Here is a 22941-nt window from a genome sequence, read left to right as displayed (position 1 = left end):
GGAGGTGGGTGTGACTACGAGGAATAACGCAAGGGGAAGCCTGTGGTGACAAGGTTCTGTTCCTTGATTGAACAGTGATTACCCAGACCTCCACAGATGGGAAAATGACACAGAAATACACACACGCTGCACCACTGCCAATTTATTGGTTTTGATGTCGCACTTTAATTATATAAGATCTACCCATTGGGAGAAAAAGGGGTAAGGCTACACAAGACCTCTCTGTACTATTTTTGCAACTTCCTGTGAAACTATAAATATTTTGGAATATACTAAAAAGATTTTTTATTTAGTTAGTTATTTTTGGGTACTGGGATTGAACCCAGGGGCATTCTACCTCCAACTTACACCCCCAGATCTTTTTGTTGTTATTGTTGTCATTTGGAAACAGGATCTTACTAGCTTGCTGAAACTGTCCTTGAACCTGCGGCCCTCCTGTTTCAGCCTCCCAAGTACTGGGATTACAAGCATGTGCCACCACATCCAGCTAAAGATTTTTTTTTAAGCAATTAACAAAGCCGGGCTGGCGGAGCACGCTTGTAATCCCAGCATTCGGGAGGCGGAGACTGGAGGATCCCAGTTTACAGAACAGCCTCAGCTACTTAGCGAGGCCCTTCGCAGCTCAGTGAGACCTGATTTCAAAAAATAGAAAGACTAAAAAACATAGGGCTGGGGATGTAGCTTGGAGGTACAATACTCCTGGGTTCCATCCCCAGTACCACACAAAAAACAATTGATACACACCACAATCTAGACAAATCTTAAAATAATTATGCTGAAAGAAGTCAAATCAAAAAGAGTACATGTTATATGATCCCATTTATATCAGATTCTGGAAATAGTAAAGTGATCTATAGTGCCAGGAAGCAGAGCACTGGGTGTGTGGGTGTGGGGAAGCGGGGGATATCTAAGCAGGAGTGAGAGGCAGAGAAGAATTACTGAGGGCCAGGAAAAAACTTTTAGGGGTAATGGATATGTTTATTATCTTGATTGTAGTGATGGTTTCAGGGAGTAAACATATGTTAAATTCATCAACTTGTACACTTAAATATTATGCTTTACTATTAATAGTAGTTGTTTTTTGTGGGGGGGGGGTTGGGGATGGAACCCAGGAGCATTTGACCTCTGAGCTACACCCCCTGCCCTATTTTTTTTTTTTTTTTTTTTGTGGTACTGGGGTCCCTGGAAGCTCTTCTACCTCCGGGCTACACTCCCAGACCTATTTTTACATTTTTATTTGGAAACAGGGTCTCCTAAGCCAGCGCGCGCGGCTGGCTTCGAACCTGCGCGATCCTCCTGTCTCTGCCTCCCAAGCGCGGGGATTACAAGCGTGCGCCACCACGCCCGGCTCCCCCTGCCCTATTTTTTATTCTTTATTTTGAAACCGGGTCTCACTGAGTTGCAGAGGGCCTCACTAGGTAGCTGAGGCTGTCCGCGAACCGCGATCCTCTAGCCAGATCTCAGCCTCCCAAATGCTGGGATTACAAGCGAGCGCCACCACGCCTGGCTTTTTTTTTTTTTTTTTTTTTTTTTTTTTTTTTTTGGTATTGGGGATTAACCTAGAGGTATTCTACCTCTGAGCTCACTCCTGGACCTTTAAAAAAATTTTTTTTAACAGGGTCTTGCTATGTTGGTGAGGTCTAAGTTACTGAGGCTAACCTCAAACCTGCAATCCTCCTTTTTCAGCTCCCAAGTACTGGAATTACAGTCATACTTCATCACACCTGGCTATCTTTGATATTCCTCTTTCCTTGAAACTGAGGATTTAACCCAGGGGCATTCTTCCTCCAAGCTGGGCTATTTATTTATTTATTTATTTATTTATTTATTTATTTAATGGCACTGAGAATTGAAGCCAAGAGTACTCTGCCTGAGTTGCCTCCCAAATCGTTTTTATTTTTTTATTTTATTTTCGGGCAGGGTCTCATTAAATTGTTCAGACTGGGCATGGTGGCACACACCTGTAACCCCAACTATTCAGGAGGTTGAGGCAGAAGGACTGAAAATTCAATGCCAGCCTGGGCACCTTAGCAAGATCCTGTCTCAAAATAAAAAGTGAAGCCGGGCGTGATGTCACACACTTGTAATCCCAGCATTTGGGAGGCTGAGACCAGAGGATCGCCATTTGCAGACAGCCTCAGCTACTTAGTGAGACCCTTTGCAACTCAGTGAGGCCCTGTTTCAAAATAAAGCATAAAAAATAGGGCTGGTAACAAACAAACAAAACCCCTCTGCTTTCTGCAACGATTTTGTAAAGTAGGAAATTTTTTTTTTTTTTTGCAGGTCTGGGGATGGAACCCGGGAGCATTTGACCTCCGAGCTATACCCCCTGCCCTAGTTTTTTTACTCTATAATTTGAAACTGGGTCTCACTGAGTTGCAGAGGGACTCACTAAGTAGCTGAGGCTGTCTGCGAACCACAATCCTCCCATCTCAGCCTCCCGAATGCTGGGATTACAAGCGTGCACCACCACGCCTGGCTCAGGAATTCGTTTTTATACAAGGAAACTAGGGACCGAAAAATCAAATGATTACCTGAGGATACACAGACAGTAGGGAGCAGAAGTGGAGATTAGGAACCAGGCATTAAACTATCTTCTCTCCATTCAAGTGTAAACTATTGCCTGCCCTGCTGCAGCTATTCACAGCCTTGATTTCTTTTAGACCCCCAGGTTGTTAGGGTTCTCCTCTTCTGTGCTGTTCTCCCAGGGATGGCAGCGTAAAAGAAGCCTGGGATCCCTAAGGCTCTTGGATGGATGGCTTTGCTGCTTTTTATTTGCTTTTTTTTTTTTTTTTTTTTTGGTCTAGAAACCAATGCTTAGGCTTAGTGGTTCTAGAACTGTTCAGGTTGTTGAATCAAAAAGGAAACATAAAGCCAGGAGTGGTGGCGCATGCTTATAATCCCAGCATTTGGGAGGCTGAGACAAGAGGATCACGGTTTTCGGACAGCCTCAGCCACTTAGCAAGGCCCTTTGCAACCCAGTGAAACCTGTTGCAAATTGAAGAATAGAAAATAGGGCTGGGGGTGTAACTCAGAGGTAGAATGCCCCTGGGTTCCATCTCCAGTACTGGAGGAAAAAAAAAAAGGCAAACAGACCCCGCAACAGGTGCTCCACAGTCTACAGCCCGGCTGGTTCACAGCCTACTGAGGGCGGCCCAAGCAGGAGGGCCTGCAACTCTCACTCAGCCTGCAGCCTGGCAGAAGTCTAAGACAACAGGAGGCACTGCAGGGGGAGGCCCAGGCTTTCTCCTGCCCTCTCCTTCATCCTAATAGACAGAAGCCCAGACAGCTCTGCACTTCCTCCTAGTCCAGAGCAGTTACTCCGAAGTAGAACTCCAGGGCCAGAGCGTTGTCACATCTGTGAGCTAAGCAGGTCTGTGTAGGAATCCAGTGCATGTCAAAGACTCCAGCGCCCTTCTGCTTTGCAGATGACATTCTTGGCACCTGACTGCTGCGTCTGCATGCCTCCACCTGGCCCCCCTCAGCAGTCCATCCTCTGGGCCCTAGCGTGCTCTCCTGGCGGTGGCTGAGGAACGCAGGAGTCTGTCTGCCCAGACAAGGAAACTTTCTCTTTTGGGGTCTTGAGATTCTTTGGTCCTTCTCTTTGTCTCATTAGAATTTTCTATGACCATTAAAGCTGTGCTATAATTGGCCTTTGGGTGTGGCCTGCGATTGGCTGAGCCCCTGGCATCTGGGCCTTCAGAGAGCAGACTGGACGAAGCCCCAGTGGCCGCGGGAACAGCGGATTAGGCCAGTTTTCACAAGGATTGCTTGGTCTCACTCTAGTAGTTTCTGCTCCAAAGTGGAAACAAATGTGACCCTTGAAACCTCTCAGAACACATGAGTGGTGTTGACTGGTATTCATGGTAAAGCCAGAACCTTAGGCTCATTTGGGGAACCAACAGGACTCTGCCAGTTCCTCCTATACATCCACCCTCCAGTCTTCCAGATCAGGGTCTTGGGTGGGACACCTGAAACTTCCTCTGGCCTCTGAATTTTCTGGAACCAAATGTCTTTTTCCTTTAATTTTAACCTCCTAGGAGAGAGAACCAATAGCAAAGGCCACGTTCCAGAGCTATCTGGGCCTACTCAGCCCTTTTCTCTTTGTTCAGCCTCATCAAGGAGGCCTCAGCTGCCCCTCAGGGCTGTTTTATATAGTTGCCCTCAGCAATCTAACTTCCAGAAAAATTATTGGCTTGCAAAGCATTCCAGATTCCAAACACATAGATGGTCAGAATCTGAAATTACAGTTTTTTATTAAGGAAGATTTCCAGGGCCGGGCATGGTGGCGCACACTTGTGATCCCAGCATTCGGGAGGCTGAGACCAGAGGATCACAGTTCACAGACAGCCTCAGCTATTTAGTGAGGCCCTCTGCAACTTAGTGAGACCTTGTTTCAAAATAAAGAATATAAATAGGGCAGGGGGTATAGCTTGGAGGTTGAATGCCCCTGGGTTCCATCCCCAGACTTGAAAAAAAAAAAAAAAAAAGATTTCCAAAGAGACTGCAGTGTCCAGAAGCCACACTGGCTGTTGCTAGGGCTCTGTTCTTCACAGAGCTTCCCTGTAGCTTTTTTTTTTTTTTTTTTTTTTTTTTTTTTTTGCAGTATTGGGGCTGGAACCCAGGGGCATTCTACCTCCGAGCTATACCCAGCACTATTTTTTATTCTTTACTTTGAAACAGGGTCTCACTCAGTTGCAAAGGGCCTTACTAAGTATTTGAGGTTGTCTGCGAACCTGTATCCTCCTGTCTCAGCCTCCCAAATACTGGAATTACAAGCATGCGCCACCATGCCCGGCTCCCGGTAGCTCCTGGCTCCTCAATTTGCAGGTGGAATTGAGTTTAGTTCTCACTCCTTGTCTACACCCACACTGACTGACCAAACGGCAGGAGGCTCCAAGCAGCCCCCATCACTACCAGATGGGGCCCCTGCCTGCAGATTCCCACGCTGTGCTTACATCCCATTTGGACTTTCACGTGAGAAAGAGAAATAAACTTGCATTTCGTACACGCTGCTGTTGTTTTGTCTCGGTGACTAAATCGAAAGTTCTGGCAAACCTAGAAATAAGCAGACGAATCAGATGTGAAGCAAAGTGCTGGAAACTCAGCAGCATTTCCTGGTAGCAGGAAGGTCCCAGGCTGCTACCTCTTCACACCACAGGGTGTGGTGCCTTCTCCTGTCTTCTAGGCCTATGGGCTCCAAGGCTTTCCCATAGTTCAGCTTCCTCTACGCCCCTACAACTTGATCTTGGGGACGTATGTAATGGGCTCTATCTGACCTTCAACCTCATATGACTTTCTAGGCCCCAAAGCCAAACCAATTCACTGTGAACACCAAATTCTCAGTAGAGATTAACAGTCTGGCCAGTCAGTGAATTTGCTGCTTTGGAGTTTGATGCCAGTTCAGTCACCTGTGGTAGGGAAACCTGACCACAGAGGGCCAAGAGATGGAGCAGCTTCTTTGGAAACAACTTCCATGTTCCTCTAGGAGAGAGAGAGAAGACAGGCCACTCGGGAAGACAGCTTTCATGGCTTCACACAGAGCTGGGGCTTCCTGGCCGCCCCCCACCCACCCAAGGAGTCCAAATTGTTTCCAGTGTGAACCTCTCCTCTGAAAGGATGTTCTGCTCAGGTGGCCTAGGTGGGGTGAACTAGGGAGAGTGGACGACCAGGACAGGGAAGTGCTGGAAAGGTGCGGCTGTTGTGAAAGACTAAAGCCCAAGATCAAAGTTAGGGAAATAAGGATTTCACTGCCAAGTCCAAAGGTCAGGGACAGAGCGGAAAATTGGACACAGAGCCAAGGTCAGGAGCCAGCAGAACTGGAAAAATGGAAACAGGCCAGGGAGCAAGACCGGGCAGGGCATGGCTGCTGCTGAGAATGAGCTGGCAGTAGGCCTAGCTTCGCTGTCTCTTAACCTAGACTCCCACACAGAAGGATCTCACCAAGGACGCCAGGATGGGTGTAAGTGATACCACCCAAGGGGACAAGAGAAACCCGGGCTTCTTAATCCAGGCCCATAGCCCCTCTGTGTTGCACACAATGCATTTGTACATTTTTCTGAGACTATTAAAAGGAACAGAACCCCAAAGAGATTATTTTAAGGTGACTGTTAAATCTGGTCATCAGGACGAAAACAATCTCTGCAGGCTTTCCTGAGTGGCTGAAGGTCTTAGCCACCCTCAAAAGGGGCAGAACCCCCCTACCTCGGTGCCCCAGGCGCTCTCTGCAGTACTGCGGTCCTCTGAACCATCTCCCTCCCCAGCGGAAAGTGGTTCCTGCCAACAAGGAGCCTGCCTGGCTCAAATATTTACGCGAAGTTCGCCCGCCTCGTTCTATTGGGAAAGCGAACGAATTCCCGTTCCTCTCTTGGGGCAGTAGGGAAGGAATTCGGGAATGGGTGGAAGGTCTAGACCCGCAGGACGGCCTTTGTTCCACCACCCTCAGCCCTGAGCTGCGCAACCGTGCCGCCAGGCCAGGATTCGGACTACGAGGGAGCCCCGCCCCCGAGGCCGCGTCGCCCCGCCCCGAGGCCGCGTCGCCCCGCCCCGAGGCCGCGTCGCCCCGCCCCCGAGGCCGCGTCGCCCCGCCCCTCGGGGAGGTTCGTGGCGCGCGGGCGTGACGTAAGTGCGTGTCACGTCAGCGCGCGTCGAGCCCGGAAGAGTCGCGGGCCGGGAACGGAGCTCCTCGCTGCTGCTGTCGTGCAGCGCCTCGGGTCCGCATGGCGCTGTGGCGCGGCTCCGCGTGCGCGGGCTTCCTGGCGCTGGCCGTGGGCTGCGTGTTCCTGCTGGAGCCGGAGCTGCCGGGCTCGGCGCTGCGCTCGCTCTGGAGCTCGCTGCGGCTGGGGCCCGCGCCCGCGCCCCCGGGACCTCTCTCCCCAGAGGGCCGGCTAGCGGCCGCCTGGGACGCGCTTATCGTGCAGCCAGCCCGGCGCTGGCGCCGCGTGGCCGTGGGGTGAGTGCCCGCGGGGCCCGGGTCTCTGGGCCTCCCCAGGGAGTGCGGGCGCTCCGGCCTCCGAGGTCCACTTTGGAGGTCGGGCGGCTGGGACACAGGGTGGTAGAGTCCGCGCGGAAACGGGTTGAAGTCGCCAGGAGTGGCCAGTGTCCGCGATGCCCTCTTGGCAAGAAGCGTCGGACGTCTGGGTCTAGCGATTTCTGTCACCGCTGCAGGGTGTCGTCGGACCGCTTTCCACTCGGCTGGCCCCTGCGCCCTGCTCTATAAGAATCCGTTGGTCTCCCTTGCAAATCTCACTTAGCTTTCCATCTTTCAAGTTCGAGCGAATTATTCTTCATCGTTCCTACTTTCAGCCCGCCCTTCTCCCCCAGGAGACTGTTCCTTGGCTGTCAAAGATGCTTGGTCTTAGCCAGACTTGGTAGTTAACGCCTGTAATCCCAGTTCTTGAGAGTCTGGGACCGGAGCTCGCAGGCTCGAGGACAGCCTTAGCAAGTAGTGAGACTCAGTCAGCCTAGCGAGACCCTGCTTCAGAATAAAAATGAAATAGAGTTGGGGGGTGTAACTCAGAGGTAGAATGTCTCTGGGTTCAATCCCCAGCACCACAATAAAGATGCTTGATCGGACTCATTTTGACAGGACCCTTCCCCTTCCTCGGTCTTCATCAGCTTTCTACACTTCCACGCATTTAACACGCCCTTCTTGAAACTTCCTTTTCCCCTACCTCAATGACCTTGCAGATTTAAGGTTCTTCCAGCTCACAATGCCTCCTTTTTTGTGTTGCTCTCAGGACTGTAATTGTTTTCTTTACACTAACTTTAGTCCTGTCTCATTTCCACTTAATCTTGCCATCACCCCTAAGACAGCATACAAAAGCAGGGCTTCTGTCAAGTACCCGACTGCTTTGTGTGAGGGTTGGGTCCAAAAGAGGTAAGGTAGATCAAAGCTATCTTGAAGTAATTTATCCAGCATGGTGTCAGCTTTTGAAAATACTCAGCTGTCACCTAGGGTGTGTATGTATGTGAGTATACACATTTATTTGTGTGTATACACATAAGATGTCTCCTTTTACCTTTTTCAAGTTCTGCCTCTTTTCACCCATCTAATTATCAGTTTGTTGTTTTGTTTGGGGATTTTTTTTTTGGGGGGGTACTGGGTATTGAACCCTGGGATATACTACCATCCCCAACCTTTTTTTTTTTTTTTGGAAACAGGGTCTCACTAAGTAGCTGAGGCTGGCTTTGAACCTGTGCGATCCTCCTGTCTCAGCCTCCCAAGTGCGTGCGCCACCACGCCTGGCTCATCCCCAACCTTATACTTATTTTTTATCTTTACTTCTTTTGTGGTACCGGGGATTAAACTCGGGCATTCTACCTCCCAGCTACACCTCCAGCCCTATTTTTTATTCTTTACTTTTAAACAGAATCCCACTAAGTTGTGGAGAGCCTCACTAAGTAAATGAGGCAGACCATGAACCTGCGATCCTCCTGTTTCAGCCCCCCAAGTACTGGGATTACAAGCATGCGCCACCACATCCAGTTCCCTTTTTATTTTTGGAACAGAGTCTTACTAGTTTGCTTAGATCTCGCTGTATGCTGAGGCTGTCCTCAAACCTGTGATCCTCCTGTCTCAGCCTCCCAAGCATCACCACCACGCCCAGCTTCAGTTTATTACTTGTCCTCTTCTGCCTTGTGCATGTTCTTTCAACAAATATTCATCAACTACATGATTGATGTCAGGTCTGTGCTAGGTTCTGAGGATTCAAATATGGGTGAAGCAAGGTCCTTGTTTTGTTTTTTGGAAATAGATGTATTCATTATGTCGATCTGCTTGGGCTACTAGAATGGAATACTACCTACTGGATGGCTTAAACCATAGAAATTAATTTTCTCATGGCTCTGGAGGCTGGTAGTCCAAAACCAAGGTGCCAGGACGGTGGGTTCAGGGCTGCGCCTTTGTTCTTAGCTTGCGGATGGCCAGCTTCTCACTGTGTCTTCACATGACCTTTATTTTGCATACACACTCCTGTGTCTCTTCCTCTTATATGGACACTAGTCCCATTAGACTATGGCTCACCTATGTGACTTTACTTAACTTTTATTACTTCCTTAAAGGCCCTATGTCCAGATATAGTTATTTTGGAGGTTAGGGCTTCCATATAGGTATTTAGGGTGGGGTAGAGGATACCATTGTCCATAACTACTGTGAGAAGTACTTTGATGAACCTACTGGTAAGAAAAAGATAAGGGCTGAGGGTGTGGCTCAGTGATAGCTTACCTAGCAGCCCTGGATCTCATCCCTAACACCTCCATTGTGGAAAATGTATTCTAATACAGTGATTTGTGTGCCAGACCCTAGAGGAAAAGAAACATATCTTGCCAAGCAAAGATGAGAAAACAGATCCACCTAGGCAAGAGAACCGAATGTGAAAAAAGTACACTGGCTTACCTTAAAGGTTTATTTATTTATTTATTTATTTTTGTGGTACTGGGGGTGGAACCAGAGGCTTCCTCCGGGCTATATATACCTCCGGGCTATACTCCCAGACCTATTTTATATTTTATTTGGAAATAGGGAGTCCCTAAGTAGCTGAGGCTGGCTTCGAACCTGTGTGATCCTCCTTTCTCAGCCTCCCAAGCGCTGGGATTACAAGCATGCACCACCATGCCCTGCTTACTTTAAAGGTTTATAAACAAGCAAATGGCGCTAAATTCTTTGTTGAGAATAACCCATGGGAATGTGAAATAAGGATTTTGAGCAGCAGTGCTAATCTTACTGCTACCAATAAAAATCCATTGGTAACATACCTTATCACCCAAAGAGATAAGAGTGGGGATATAGAAGGGGTCAGTGGAAGCATGTAAGTAAGTACTAATTCTAGAATCTCTCATTTTGGGATATGTTTGACTTCTCAGAAGAATATACATATATTCATATTTCTTCTCTCTTCTACCCCTCCCTCCCCCCCTCTCTCTCGTGATTCCTAGGGCGTAATGTCCAGAGACCCTGACACTAATTAAGAAGACATCGTAAGCCAGGCGTGGTGGCACACGCTTGTAATCCCAACATGCTTGTAACCCCAGCATTTGGGAGGCTGAGACCGGAGGATCACAGTTCTCGGACAGCCTCAGCTACTTAGTGAGGCCCTCTGCAACTCAGTGAGACCCTGTTTCAAAATAAAGAATAAGAGCCAGGCGTGGTGGCGCACGCTTGTAATCCCCGCACTTAGGAGGCTGAGACAGGAGGATCGCATAGGTTCGAAGCCAGCCTCAGCTACTTAGTGAGGCTCTCAGCAACTTAGTGAGACCCTGTTTCCAAATAAAATATAAAATAGGTCTGGGAGTATAGCCCATAATTAGAAAGCCTCTGGGTTCCACCCCCAGTACCAACAAAAACAAAATAAAGAATAAAAAGTAGGGCAGGGGGTGTAGCTAGGAGGTGACATGCCCCTGGGTTCCATCCCCAAACCTGCAAAAAAAAAACAAAAGACATTGTAGAGCTCGGCGTGGTGGCACACGCATGTAATCCCAGCATTGAGACAGGAGGATCGCGATTTGCGGACAGCCTCAGCTAATACAGCTAATACTTAGGCCTTTGCAACTCAGACCGTGTTTCAAAATAAAAAATATAACGCCGGGCGTGGTGGCGCACGCTTGTAATCCCCGCGCTTGGGAGGCAGAGACAGGAGGATCGTGGAGGTTCGAAGCCAGTCATGCGCGCTGGCTTAGGAGACCCTGTTTCCAAATTTAAAAAATAGGTCTGGGAGTGTAGTCCCGAGGTAGAAGGGCTTCCTGGAACCCAGTACCACAATAAAAAATAATAATAATAAAAAAATAAATAAAAATAAAAAATATAAAATAGGGCTGGGGGTATAGCTTGGAGGTAGAATGCCCCTGGGTTCCATCCCCAGTACCGCAAAAAAAATAAATAAATAAAATAAAAGACCTTGTATTTGGGTGAAGGGAGGAGAAAGCTGGAGCCACTGTTTGGAAATAGTAAAGGATGAGATTTGAAAGATATTTGGATAACAGGCTGGATGTTGTAAAGAAAAGCAATCAAGCTGGGAGTGGTACTGCAAAAAAGAAAAGAAAAGCAGTCAAAAAAGGATTTTAGTAATTGTGTCTTATAAGAACCTCAGGTCGGCAGATACAGTTATTGTCTGCAGTTACCACAGATAAGTTATCAGGCTTGGACACATTGATTGGGAGGCCAAGACAGGATTGCAGGCTCAAGGACAGTGCACAGTAACTTAGACCCTGTTTCAAAATAAAAAGGGCTAGCACTGGCCCCGCGCTTGGAAGGTGGAGACAGCCTCGCTGGCTTAAGAGACCCTGTTTCCAAAAAATATATATAAAAAATAGGTGTCCGGGAGTGTAGCCCAGAGGCAGAAGGGTTTCCAGGAACCCCAGTACCACCACCAAAAAAAAAGGTGGGGGGCTAGCACTGTAGCTCAGAGGAAGAGTGACTGGTTTCAATCCCCAGGACCACACACACAAAAGATTTAGAGAAAGACACAAGTTTGTGGAGGAAGTGAATCTGGATTTCAGAAGATGGACATGTACCTTCTAGGGGAGATTCAAGCAGAGCTTCTCCATCGTCTGCTAAAAATGAAAGGTTGGAATTCAGGAGTATATTTAGGGACAGGATTGCAGATTTTGGAGACATCGGCACTTAGTTTGAAGCCCGCTATCACATCTTCCTGGACATGTGACTCCTCCCTGCTTCCAGATTGCACTCTGGTACCCATTGCTGATTCCCCGTAACTGTTTTCACCCTGGCCCTTGTGCTCTATTCCTGTAGGAATTCTCCATCCTAGCTAAATCAGCATTCCTGTTGTGCCCAAACGCTAATCCTTTCATCTACAGCTTTGCTCAGGCTGGAATTCAGTAACATAAATCTGGGTTTGAATTTAGGCTCCTGCAGTCCAGTCTGCCTTAGGATGTTTTTTAGTTAGCCCCCAGCCTCACTTTTCTCAATTGAAAGCAGGGATGACTAATTACTTATCTTACCGTGCTTTGCACATTGATGTAATCTATCTGAAAATGCCGGCCTAGCATGGTTTTTCTTAAAGATGGAACTCCTTTCTCTGTGCAGATGGTCCAGCCAAGGCACTGCTGCCCCAGCCCTTTTTGATTTCCCTACAGTTCTGTGCCTTGGAGTAATTTTGATTAGTTCTAAGACGATCAGAGGCACAGAATGTTAAAGCTAAAGGAACTTTTAAAAAAGACTTTACAGAGAATGAAACAGGAGGGAGGAGATAAGAAATTTCATGTTTACCTTGGAGGAGAACTGTGTCTACTTCACTCCCTGCCTTATATGAGTCTGTTGTTGGGCCAGGAAGCCAAGGCCTCCGTGCCCTCTGCTCGCCCTGCAGCCTCTTGCATGAGTCTTCATCTCTGCCATGCTTGTTTGCTTTTTTTTCTCAGTGGTTTTAAGCTGCCAAAACCACACTGTAATATTTTATACATTTCTTAGCTGAAGCGTGAAATTCTGCCTTTGAGCCAAATAAGGATCTTTTTGTCTTCCAGGTTTTTAGTTCCTTTTCTCCCTATATTTCCCTTGATAATAAAGCATCTTAGGCAGCTGGACATGGTGGCCCACGATTGTAATCCCAGAATTAGGGGTTCACAGACAGCCTCAGCTACTACTTAGTGAGGCCCTTTGCAACTCAGTGAGACCTTGTTTCAAAATAAAGAATAAAAAATAAGGCCCCCAGATGTAGCTTGGAGGTAGAATGTCCCCTGGGTTCCATCCCCAGTAGAGCAAAAAAAAAAAAAAGTTACCAAAATGTTTCTTCCATCAGGCTTTGTTTTAACCTCAGTATTTCTGACATCATTAGGTGGGGGTTGAAAAATGTTCCCCTGATTGCTACATTTTTTTAACTTGAAGTTCTGTTGGTATGTTTTATGTTGCAAAACACACTGAATTTTGTTCCTTTTACAGTTTGTGTGTGCTAACTTCTGCAAGCTTGGCTTTCCCCATTCTAGTTAGAGTCAAACTCTGTTTAAGATCTCAGTGGGATTAGATATGAAGGTGACATGTTCACAGTTTTTTAAGTAGTTACATTTTAAAATGCAAACTTCTCTGTTTCTGAATTTTTGTTCCCAGCACTCAGGTCCCAAATCCACTTGGATATATTTTTTAGATAGAACTGTTTGGAGGAAATCCTGTCTCTTGCTATTGAAACTCACTGTCTGAAGGTCAGGACTCTACTGGAACCTGAGAGCCAGGGATACCTGCATTCCTACTGAGATTCTGCCTTTTAGACAGCTAATGTTATGGTTAGAAGATGTAAGGACACAGTACACACACACACATGCGCGCGCGTGCGCGCAAAAAATCTTCTTTTAAAAAAATATATTTTTTGCAGGACTGAGGATGGAACTCAGGGGCATTCAATCCGAGCTACATCCCCAGCCCTATTTACTTATGTATTTATTTATGTGTTTATTTATTTATTTATTTATTTGCGGGTTTAGGGATGGAACCCAGGGGCATTCGACCTCCGAGCTACACCCCTAATTTTTATTTATTTATTTATTTATTTATTTATTTATTTATTTATTTATTTTGGTGGTGCTGGGGTTCCTGGAAGCCCTTCTACCTCCGGGCTACACACCCAGACACCTATTTTTTATATTTTTATTTGGAAACAGGGTCTCTTATGCCAGCGAGGCTGGCTCCGAACCAGCGCGATCCTCCTGTCTCAGCCTCCCAAGTGCGGGGATTACAAGCGTGCGCCACCATGCCCGGCATTTTATTCTTTTATTTTGAAACCGGGTCTCACTGAGTTGCAGAGGGCCTCACTAAGTAGCTGAGGCTGTCCGCGAACTGCGATCCTCTGGTCTCAGCCTCCCGAATGCTGGGATTACAAGCGTGCGCCACCACGCCCAGCTTATTCTTTATTTTGAAACAGGGTCTCACTGCGGAGTTGCAAAAGGCCTCACTAAATAGCTGAGGCTGGCCACAAACCTGGGTCCTCCTGTCTCAGCCTCCCAAATGCTGGGATTACAAGCATATGCTACCATGCCTGGCTAAAACCTTTTTTTTTTTTTTTTGGTGGTACTGGGATTCCTGGAAAAACACTTCTATCTCCGGGCTACACTCCCAGACCTATTTTTATACTTTTTTTTATTTGGAAACAGGGTCTCTTAAACCAGCACGGCTGGCTTCGAACCTGCATGATCCTCCTGTCTCCACTTCCCAAGCAGTGGTGGTGGGGATTACAAGTGTGTGCCATCACGCCCAGCTAAAACCTGCTCTTTTAAAAGAGAAAAAACCTGCTACCTGCATGTCCACATATTTTATGCATTGTAAAGCATACCAGTGCCTACTGCAGTGGCGCACTCCTATAATCCCATTACTTGGGAGATGGAGATAGGAGGATTGCAGGTTCGGGGAGGCATTCTGTGTTAGTTTCCAAACCGAGAAGGTACCCCAATTCTGTACTAGGGATTGAACCCAGGGGTGCTTTACTACTGAGCTGTATCCTGACCCTGCTTTATGTTTTGAGGCAGAGGGTATTGTTGAGTTGTCCTGGCTGGCCTCAAACTTGCTATTCTTTCTTAGCCTGTGAGTATCTGGAATTTCAGGGGAGCATCACCAGGCCCACTGAGGCCAAGGCTTCTGAAGGGGACTAGAAGGGAAGCAGCGCAGCTGTGTGTTCCGTGCCAAACTCCAGCCCATTAGGCTTTCTTTATTAATGAGTTAAGCTCTGGTTTCAAAGCTGCTTCGCGTTGAAATCCCAGCCACCCTTATCACTAAGAGCTGTCTCTGCCGGCCTGCTGTGAGCTTAGCTCAGAGACTAAGAGCTGCCTATGTGTAGTGGTGGCACAGCAAGGGTGACCCCCGCCCCTTAGGCGGGGTCAGGAGTAAAGTTGACCAGGAATGGGGATGAGGGACTGGAAGGCCTCTTGTAGCTTCTTTAATTACTTAACCTTTCTTATTAAAAGACAGCTGAAAGCCGGGCGTTTTGGCGCATGCTTGTAATCCCAGCATTCAGGAGGCTGAAAGAGGAGGATCACGGTTCTCAGCCAGCCTTAGCTATTTAATGAGGCCCTTTGCAACTCAGTGAGACCCTGTTTCAAAATAAAGAATAAAAAGCAGGGCGTGGTGGCGCACGCTTGTAATCCCCGTGCTTGGGAGGCGGAGACAGGAGGATCGTGCAGGTTCGAAGCCAGCCGCGCTGGCGTAAGAGACCCTGTTTCAAAAATATAAAATAGGTCTGGGAGTGTAGTCTGGAGGTAGAAGGGCTTCCAGGAACCCCAGTACCACCAAAAAAAAAAAAAGACAAAATAAAGAATAAAAAATAGGGCTGGGGGTATAGCTCGGAGGTAGAATGCCTCTGGGTTCCATCCCCAGTACTGCAAAAAAAGAAAAGACAGTTGAAAAATTATAAAAGAGGGATGATTTTAGCAAACCACTAAAAATCATATAAAACAACTTTTTTTTGTGTGTGTAAAATGTTGGGGATTGAACCCAGGTTGTTCTACCTCTGAGCTATCCCCCCAACCCTATTTTATTTTGAAATAGGGTTTTACTAAGCTGCTGAGGACCCTCACTGAATTGCTGAGGCTTCCTCAAACCTGTGATCCTCCTGTCTCAGACTCCCAAGTACTGAGAATATAGGTGTGTACCGCCATGCCCAGCTTTGTTATTTATTTTGAAACAGGGCCTCACTAAGTTACTGCATCAAACTTGTGATCCTCCCATCATAGCCTCTTCAGTACTAAGGATTACAGGTATGTGCCACTGCGCCCAGTAAACCAGAACTTCATGCACACATAGGCGGTCCTGGCCAGAAACCTTATGTTTTATAATTAATATGAAGCCAACAAGGTGATGCACCGTGTTTCTCACCAGCCCTTCAAAGTTCTTGGATCAGTCCTGTGAACACCTGCCAAATGATGAGTTGTTACAAACCACAGGTGTGCTTGAACTGTTAAAGCCTCACTCAGCTCCTAAGACATGAGGGTTCAGCTGGGAATGTGTGGGCATTTAGGTGTGTAATGTACCTCACCACCATCCTCTTTTATCTTTGGAGGGAAGGTGCCTGGTATTTAGCTTTTGGCCCAAACAGTATTTTGCTTACTTGGTACCAAGCTGTATTCCTAAGCACACATTTAATCTTCACAACGGCCCTATGAGTTAAGTATTCAAGTCATTGCCATTTTATAGATGAGGAAATTAAGAGTCAGAGAAATTAAAGTGAGCTGCCCAGGACGCACAGCCAATATGAATCTGAAGTTTTTCTCTGCCAATGTTTTCTCAGAAATGCTGCTTTTTGTTACCATGATAGTTTTGTCCTGAAATGCTGAGCACCTATCTTCTCACTTTGTAACTAGTATAAAGGTTTGCCAAACTTATTTATTTATTTATTGTGGAACTGGGGATGGAACCCAGGGGCATTCTATCTCCAAGCTATACCCCCAGCCCTATTTTTTATTCTTTATTTTGAAACAGGGTCTCACTGAGTTGCAAAGGGCCTCACTAAGTAGCTGAGGCTGTCCACAAACCTCCATCCTCCTGTCTCAGCCTCCCAAATGCTGGGATTACAAGCGAGTGCCACCATGCTTAGCTTGTCAAACTTGAAAAAGGTTCTATGTTCTGATCCTGATACAAATATCCCAGTGAAGTGACTTTTCTTCTGCCATGTGCTGTTTACTTTCCCATTCAGGTGGCAGGTCATCTGTTTCCTGTTTGAATACAAGTCTCTGAAACCTCTCCCTGTGGCCGCTTCTGGTCACTCATCTCTTTTCCCCTTCCTCCAGAGTCAATGCATGTGTGGACGTGGTGCTCTCTGGTGTGAAGCTCTTGCAGGCCCTCGGCCTGAGTCCTGGGAATGGGAGTGATCACGCAGTTCTGCACTCAAGAAATGACCTACAAGAAGCCTTCGTTCACTTCATGGAGAAGGGAGCCGCTGCTGAGCGCTTCTTCAGCGATAAGGAAACCTTTCATGATATTGCCCAGACTGCGTCAGAGTTCCCAGGAGCCCAGGTCTGTTCAGTTCGCCAATAGTAAATTAAGACAGCTTGGGGAAGAAGCCTTTTTCATATGGTTTCTAGAAGCAGTTTTTCCTCCAGTTTGCCCCGAGGCAATCACCATTGGAAAGCCAATTCTGCAGTGGTTTTGCTTTTGCAAAACTGAAATGCTGAGCACCTGTCTTCTGATGTTTTAATTCTGCTGTTTCTAGTTAGTTCAATTCAAGGAACATTAATGAAGCATACTTACTAAAATTTTCATTCTGGTTCATCCATTATTTCCCCCCCACCCCGTTTCCTATTGCCCAAGCTCAAGTTTAGGACACATCTACTCCTTATTTGTTTTGGTTATAATTTTGGGGGGGGTTTGTTTATTTTTTGTGGTACGGGGGATAGAATCCAGGGGCATTCTACCTCCGAGCTACACCCCCAGCCCCATTTTTTTTCTTCATTCTTTCTTTTGAAACAGGGTCTCACAAATTTCAAAGGGCCTCATTAAGTAGCTGAGGCTGTCTGTAAATTGCGATCCTCCTGTCTCAGCCTCCTGAATGCTGGGATTACAAGTGTGTGCCACCATGCCCGACTATAATTCTTGTTTTTTATAGCTTGTAATAATCTTTTTTTTTTTTTTTTTTTTTTTTTGGTGGTGGTACTGGGGGTGGAACCCAGAGGCTTTCTACCTCCGGGCTATCCTCCCAGACCTTTTTTATATTTTATTTGGAAACAGGGTCTCACTAAGTTGCTGAAACCCTCACTAAGTATCTGAGGCTGGCTTCGAACCTGTGTGATCCTCCTGTCTCAGCCTCCCAAGCACAGGGATTATAAGCATGCCACGCCCAGCTTTGTAATAATCTTAATATGGCTGAGTCCTCCCTAAGGGAAGACAAGGACAAGCAAGCCCTGTCCTTGGAGAAGGGGGAGGCGGGTCCTCACCTTTGTTCTGCTGGTGCAGAGCAGGGTTTCTCAGCAGGGGCACTGTTGATGTTTTGTGATCAGTAGTACTTTGTGTTGAAGACTGTCCTGTGTGTTGTAGATTGTTTAGCACCTTTTCTGACCTCTGCTCACTAAATGCACTATCCTTTCCCTCATTTGTGAGGGCTGAGTACGTCTCCAGACTCTGTCCGTCTTTCTTGGGTAGGGAGGAAGAGGGGAGCAGATTACCCCTGACTGAAGACTGCTTGTCTGGATTGGAGGTTCTCAGACTCAGATGAGCAGCAGAATCACTTGGAGGGGTGTCAAGATTCCTGAGCCTGCTCCCAGAGTTCTGATTCGGTGGATGTGAGATGAGAACAAAGAATTTTCCTCTCCAGCAGTTTATTGTTTGATCTGAGGGTCTGTACGTCTGATGGCCTGGCTTAGAGAACCGCAGGTCTGTAGCAAGGAACAAGTCAGAGACAGAAGCCCCAGGGGTTCCCTAGTTTCCTGGTGACCGAGTAAAACTGGAGCCTAAACAGTCCAGGCACCCCAGAGGCTCAGGGTCAGGCAGTGCTGGGGCTGCACTGCCCTCACGGCCCCTGAGGCTGAGCTTTGGTTGTTTCTTACAGTGTCTCACACCCAGTGTTCCCCACCTCCAGCCATCTCTTCCTTCTCATCTGAACTCTTCCTTTGGCTGGGTACCCAGTCTGGGTCTGTAGTTGTAGCCAGGGAGGCTCTTAACATTGCTTTTAATTGGTTCCTTTTATAGGCAAACCTTCGTGACCACTTTTATTTTGATGACTTTTGAGATTTTAAGGTTTTTGTCTTTTGAAGTTGCCCATTTGAACATTAGAAGTGGACATGATCATTAGCAGCCGAGTTTCTAAAGGAGACAGCAACTTGTTAAGGTTTCAGTTGTGATCATTTTACAGCTGAGCTCAGTCTGATCTCTTAGGAGAGAAATTTTGATCGTTCTAACAAAACAAGCCTGCTTGGAAGTCTTTGTGGTCATGATATTTAAACCACTGATCATTCATTTTCTATTCTGTTCTGTTTTGCTTTTGATTCTGTCTTTTGTTTCATAATGAAAAAAATTATACAGAATTTTTATCTTGCTTTCTCTTGATCCAAGTTGTTTCTTAATACAGTAAAACCTAAATGTCTTACCTTCTAACTCCTTAACTTGGTACCTTTTGAAACTTCCTTAAAGTATAATGCAGATTGCCTGACAAACAGTAGTTAATAACCATTACATGAAAAATCTGGTACTCGTTTTACAGATATCTTAATATTTCCCCCAAAATTTGTAGTAAACTTCTTTATCCATCATAATTAAACAAAATATTAAGTCTGACATGTTAAAAAGCCAAATTTCAGTCTACATATCACAGAAAGTTGCTCCAGTCTATGTCCCACCCAAACCTCAGTGGAGCAGGCCATGGATGAGAGGCGTGTCCAGCAGCAAGAATGACCTGTCCCTCCTCTTCGTGGGCTGAGGGTGTGGCCCAGGCACACCACTGAGGAGGCTTCTCAACTTGCAGAATAGGACAACAGCCTTGCTATCTGTCAGGTTCTTGAGGCACCTGGAACCATCCTTAGCAACATGGAAAACCAGCCTTGAATTATCAGCTCTCCAGCTGAGAAATGTGTTGAGAGGGAAATGTGTCCTATGTTAGAGCTATTAACCTTTCAGAATTTACTCCCAGAAGAGACTTTGTATTTCCCAACACATCAGTTTGTTTCTTCCTTTTTCAAAATTCAGAAACAAATATTTACTGAGCATTTGTGATTCTAGCTCAAGCTGTCAAGGGCTTATTATGGGTTCAGACTAGAGGATTGGAAGGAATTTGTAATCTTGTCTGGGGAGGGTAGTTGTGGAGGCTGAGATGTCGAAGGGGAAGGGGAACAAAGAAGGATCACAGGAGTGGCGTGCCAGCTGATTTTCCTTCTAGCATTGGAGATGGGAAGGATGTCCTCATCATAGGAAACTGCACAAGGATCGAGAGGAAGGACTGGGAGAAAGCACGGGTCAGACAAAGGGAGCCCTGTGGCCCCAGATAAGAGATCTCAGGGTTGGAGTTGCAGCTCAGTGGTAGAACGTTCACCTAGCGCACCCAAGGCCCTGGGAGCTGGACATGGCAACACACACCTGTAATCTCAGGACTTAGGAGGCTGAGACCGGAAAATCACAGGTTCATGTCCAGCCTCAGCAATTTAGCAAGGCACTCAGCAACAGAGTGAGACCCTGTTTCAAAATAAAAAATAAAATGGGGCTGGGAATGTTGCTTGAAATCCTCCTCTCTCTGCCTCCCAAGAACACTGTAATAATTTAAAATGAGTATATGACTATGTTACTTTCCTCCTGAATGATTTGATAATAGCTGGGAGTCAAGAGTGCCCTGGATTCAATACCCCCCCCCAAAAAAAAAAGACAAGGCCCTGGATCCATACCCAGCACAGCAACAAGACAAAAACAGTTCATCTATCAAATCATCCGGGAGGAAAGTAACATAGTCATACACTCATTTTAAATTATTACAGTGTTCTCGAAAGGCAGAGATAGGAGAATTTCAAGTTCTAAACCAGGCTCAGCAATTTGGAGAGACCGTCAGCAACTTATTGAGACTCCATTTTTTAATTTATTTTTTCTATTTTGGCGGTACTGGGGGATGGAACCCACAGGCTTTCTACCTCTGAGCCTACAGCTCCAGCCCTATTTTTTAATTCTTTTTTTTTTTTTTTTTGTGGTGGTGGTGGTGGTGGTGGTACTGGGGTTCCTGGAAACCCTTCTACCTCCAGGTAACACTCCCAGACATACATACATATATATATATAATTTTTTTTTTTTTGAAACAGGGTCTCTGCCCGGCTTATTCTTTATTTTGAAACAGGGTCTCGCTGAGTTGCAAAGGGCCCAGCTCGAGACTCCATTTCAAAATGAAAAATAAGTCTGACAGTCTAGTTCAGAGGTAGGATGCCCCTGAGTTCAGTCTTTAGTACAAAAAAGGGGGAGGGCTACAAGTATAGAAGATAAAGCCTACGCCTTTCATGTTTTCTGTGTCTGTTCTGTCGGAAGCTCAGAGCCAAATTTCATCTACAATCATGGCAATAATACTAACGTCACAGTTATATCATTTATTTTCTTCACCTTATTACTCATTGTTTCTATGTTTTATTAACTTCCATGTGTCCTCTGTTATAAAGTTGGCTCAGTGTTGTGGGGGAATGGCTATAAATAAATTCTTAACATTAAAAATTATTAAGCTTGGAGCCGGGCGTGGTGGCGCACGCTTGTAATCCCCGCACTTGGGAGGCTGAGACAGGAGGCTCGCACAGGTTCGAAGCCAGCCTCAGCTACTTAGTGAGGCTCTCAGCAACTTAGCGAGACCCTGTTTCCAAATAATGTATAAAATAGGGCTGGAGAGCCGGGCGTGGTGGCGCACGCTTGTAATCCCAGCATTCGGGAGGCTGAGACCTGGAGGATCACGGTTCGCGGACAGCCTCAGCTACTTAGTGAGGCCCTTTGCAACTCAGTGAGACCCGGTTTCAAAATAAAGAATAAAAAATAGGGCAGGGGGTGTAGCCCGGAGGTCAAATGCCCCTGGGTTCCATCCCCAGACCCGCAAAAAAAAAAAAAAAAAAAAAATAGGGCTGGGAGTAGAGCCTGGAGGTAGGAAGCCTCTGGGTTCCAGCCCCAGTACCACACACACACACAAAAAAAAAAAACCATATATGATACATATTGGGTAATAGAGTTGTGGTAAAATACTAATATCTTTAAACTATCTTACAGCACTATGTAGGGGGAAATGCAGCTTTAATTGGACAGAAATTTGCAACCAACTCAGACTTAAAGGTAGGTCAAATTTCCAGATTAAAACTTGTACTGTTCTCACATGCTTCATTGATTTTAGGAGCAACAGTGGAATATTTGTCCCTTGACTCAGTTTACAGAACACCTACTCTGTGAAGCGATACAGTACTGGTGGGGGACAGTACTAACTAATACCTTCTAAGTATTTCCTATGTTCCTAACATTGTCTTTAGCACTTTACAGAGATCGTCTAATCCTTACAACAGACCTGTAAGGCAGTTTATAACTTATAACTGCTGATGGTGCTGCCATTTTTCTTTTGCTGCATAAGGAGGCGTGGACAAAGTCACAACTGAAAAGTACTGAAACTAGGATTCCAACCTAGGTAGTCTGACCAGAGAACTGGTGTTCAAACAGACTATATCATGTAATGCTTAAGAGCATGTGGAGATTAAGGCGTGGTGGCTCATGCTTGTAATCCCAGTGCTTGGGAGGCTGAGACAGGAGGATCACAGGTTTGAGGACAGCCTCAGCAAGTAGTGAGACTTTCATTGACCTAGCAAGATCCTGTTTCAAAATAAAAAAATAAGCTGGGCGTGGTGGCGCACGCTTGTAATCCCCGCGCTTGGGAGGCGGAGACAGGAGGATCACGCAGGTTCGAAGCCAGCCACGCGCTGGCTTAGGAGACCCTGTTTCCAAAATGAAAATGTAAAAATAGGTCTGGGAGTGTAGCCCCGAGGTAGAAGGGCTTCCAGGAACCCCAGTACCACCAAAAATAAAAATAAAAAAAAAAAACCAAAATAAAAAAATAAATAAAATTGGGCTGAGGGTGTAGCTCAGAGGTAGAATACACCTAGTTTCAATCCCCAGTACTACCAAAAAAAAAAAAAAAACTAAAAAGAAAGAAGAGAGACATACAAAGATGATTCCCAGATGTATAAACTTGAGAAGTGCATAGCAGTTGTGGCTGTGGACAATAGAGAAGGGAACCATAAGCAGTGCTGTGGGTTTGGAGGACCAACCAATAAATAAAAATTTGGGTCAAAAGCCAGAGATGAACCCAAGTAATACAGACAGGAACTTATGGGGACAAAGTCTTATCAAGCTACATTGCACACCAGAAAATGAATGTTGTTTAGAAAATTTATTACTGTCAATATTTACATTTTAATGTGAATTAAGTAAAGTTCTCATTAAATATTAGAGTGAGAAATAATAGCTTTTTGAAGTCATTATTCTTACAGAGAGTAATTAACTTCTAAGCAGAGGAGATTAAAAATTCC

At 46.1% G+C, this 22941-nt stretch overlaps 1 protein-coding gene across 4 annotated transcripts in view; it reads left to right on the top strand.

Moving 5' to 3' along the window:
• Positions 1–6719: 6719 nt before the first annotated feature.
• ADPGK (ADP dependent glucokinase) overlaps positions 6720–22941 on the top strand; it is a gene marked incomplete at both ends in the record, with an annotated part of 29855 nt that continues 13633 nt past the window's right edge. For all 4 annotated transcript variants that reach the window (XM_080691997.1, XM_080691996.1, XM_080691995.1 and 1 more), the window contains 3 exons: positions 6720–6952; positions 16720–16945; positions 21638–21700. In XM_080691997.1, the coding sequence (XP_080548123.1) occupies positions 6720–6952; positions 16720–16945; positions 21638–21700 (522 nt within the window). The remainder of the gene's footprint in view (positions 6953–16719; positions 16946–21637; positions 21701–22941) is intronic.

The sequence above is a fragment of the Muscardinus avellanarius genome (genome assembly GCF_963383645.1).
Source record: "Muscardinus avellanarius genome assembly, chromosome: 3".
Lineage (NCBI taxonomy): Eukaryota > Metazoa > Chordata > Mammalia > Rodentia > Gliridae > Muscardinus > Muscardinus avellanarius.
The sequence above is the reverse complement of the archived record's forward strand: the minus strand, read 5'-3'. Positions and strand labels throughout refer to the sequence as shown.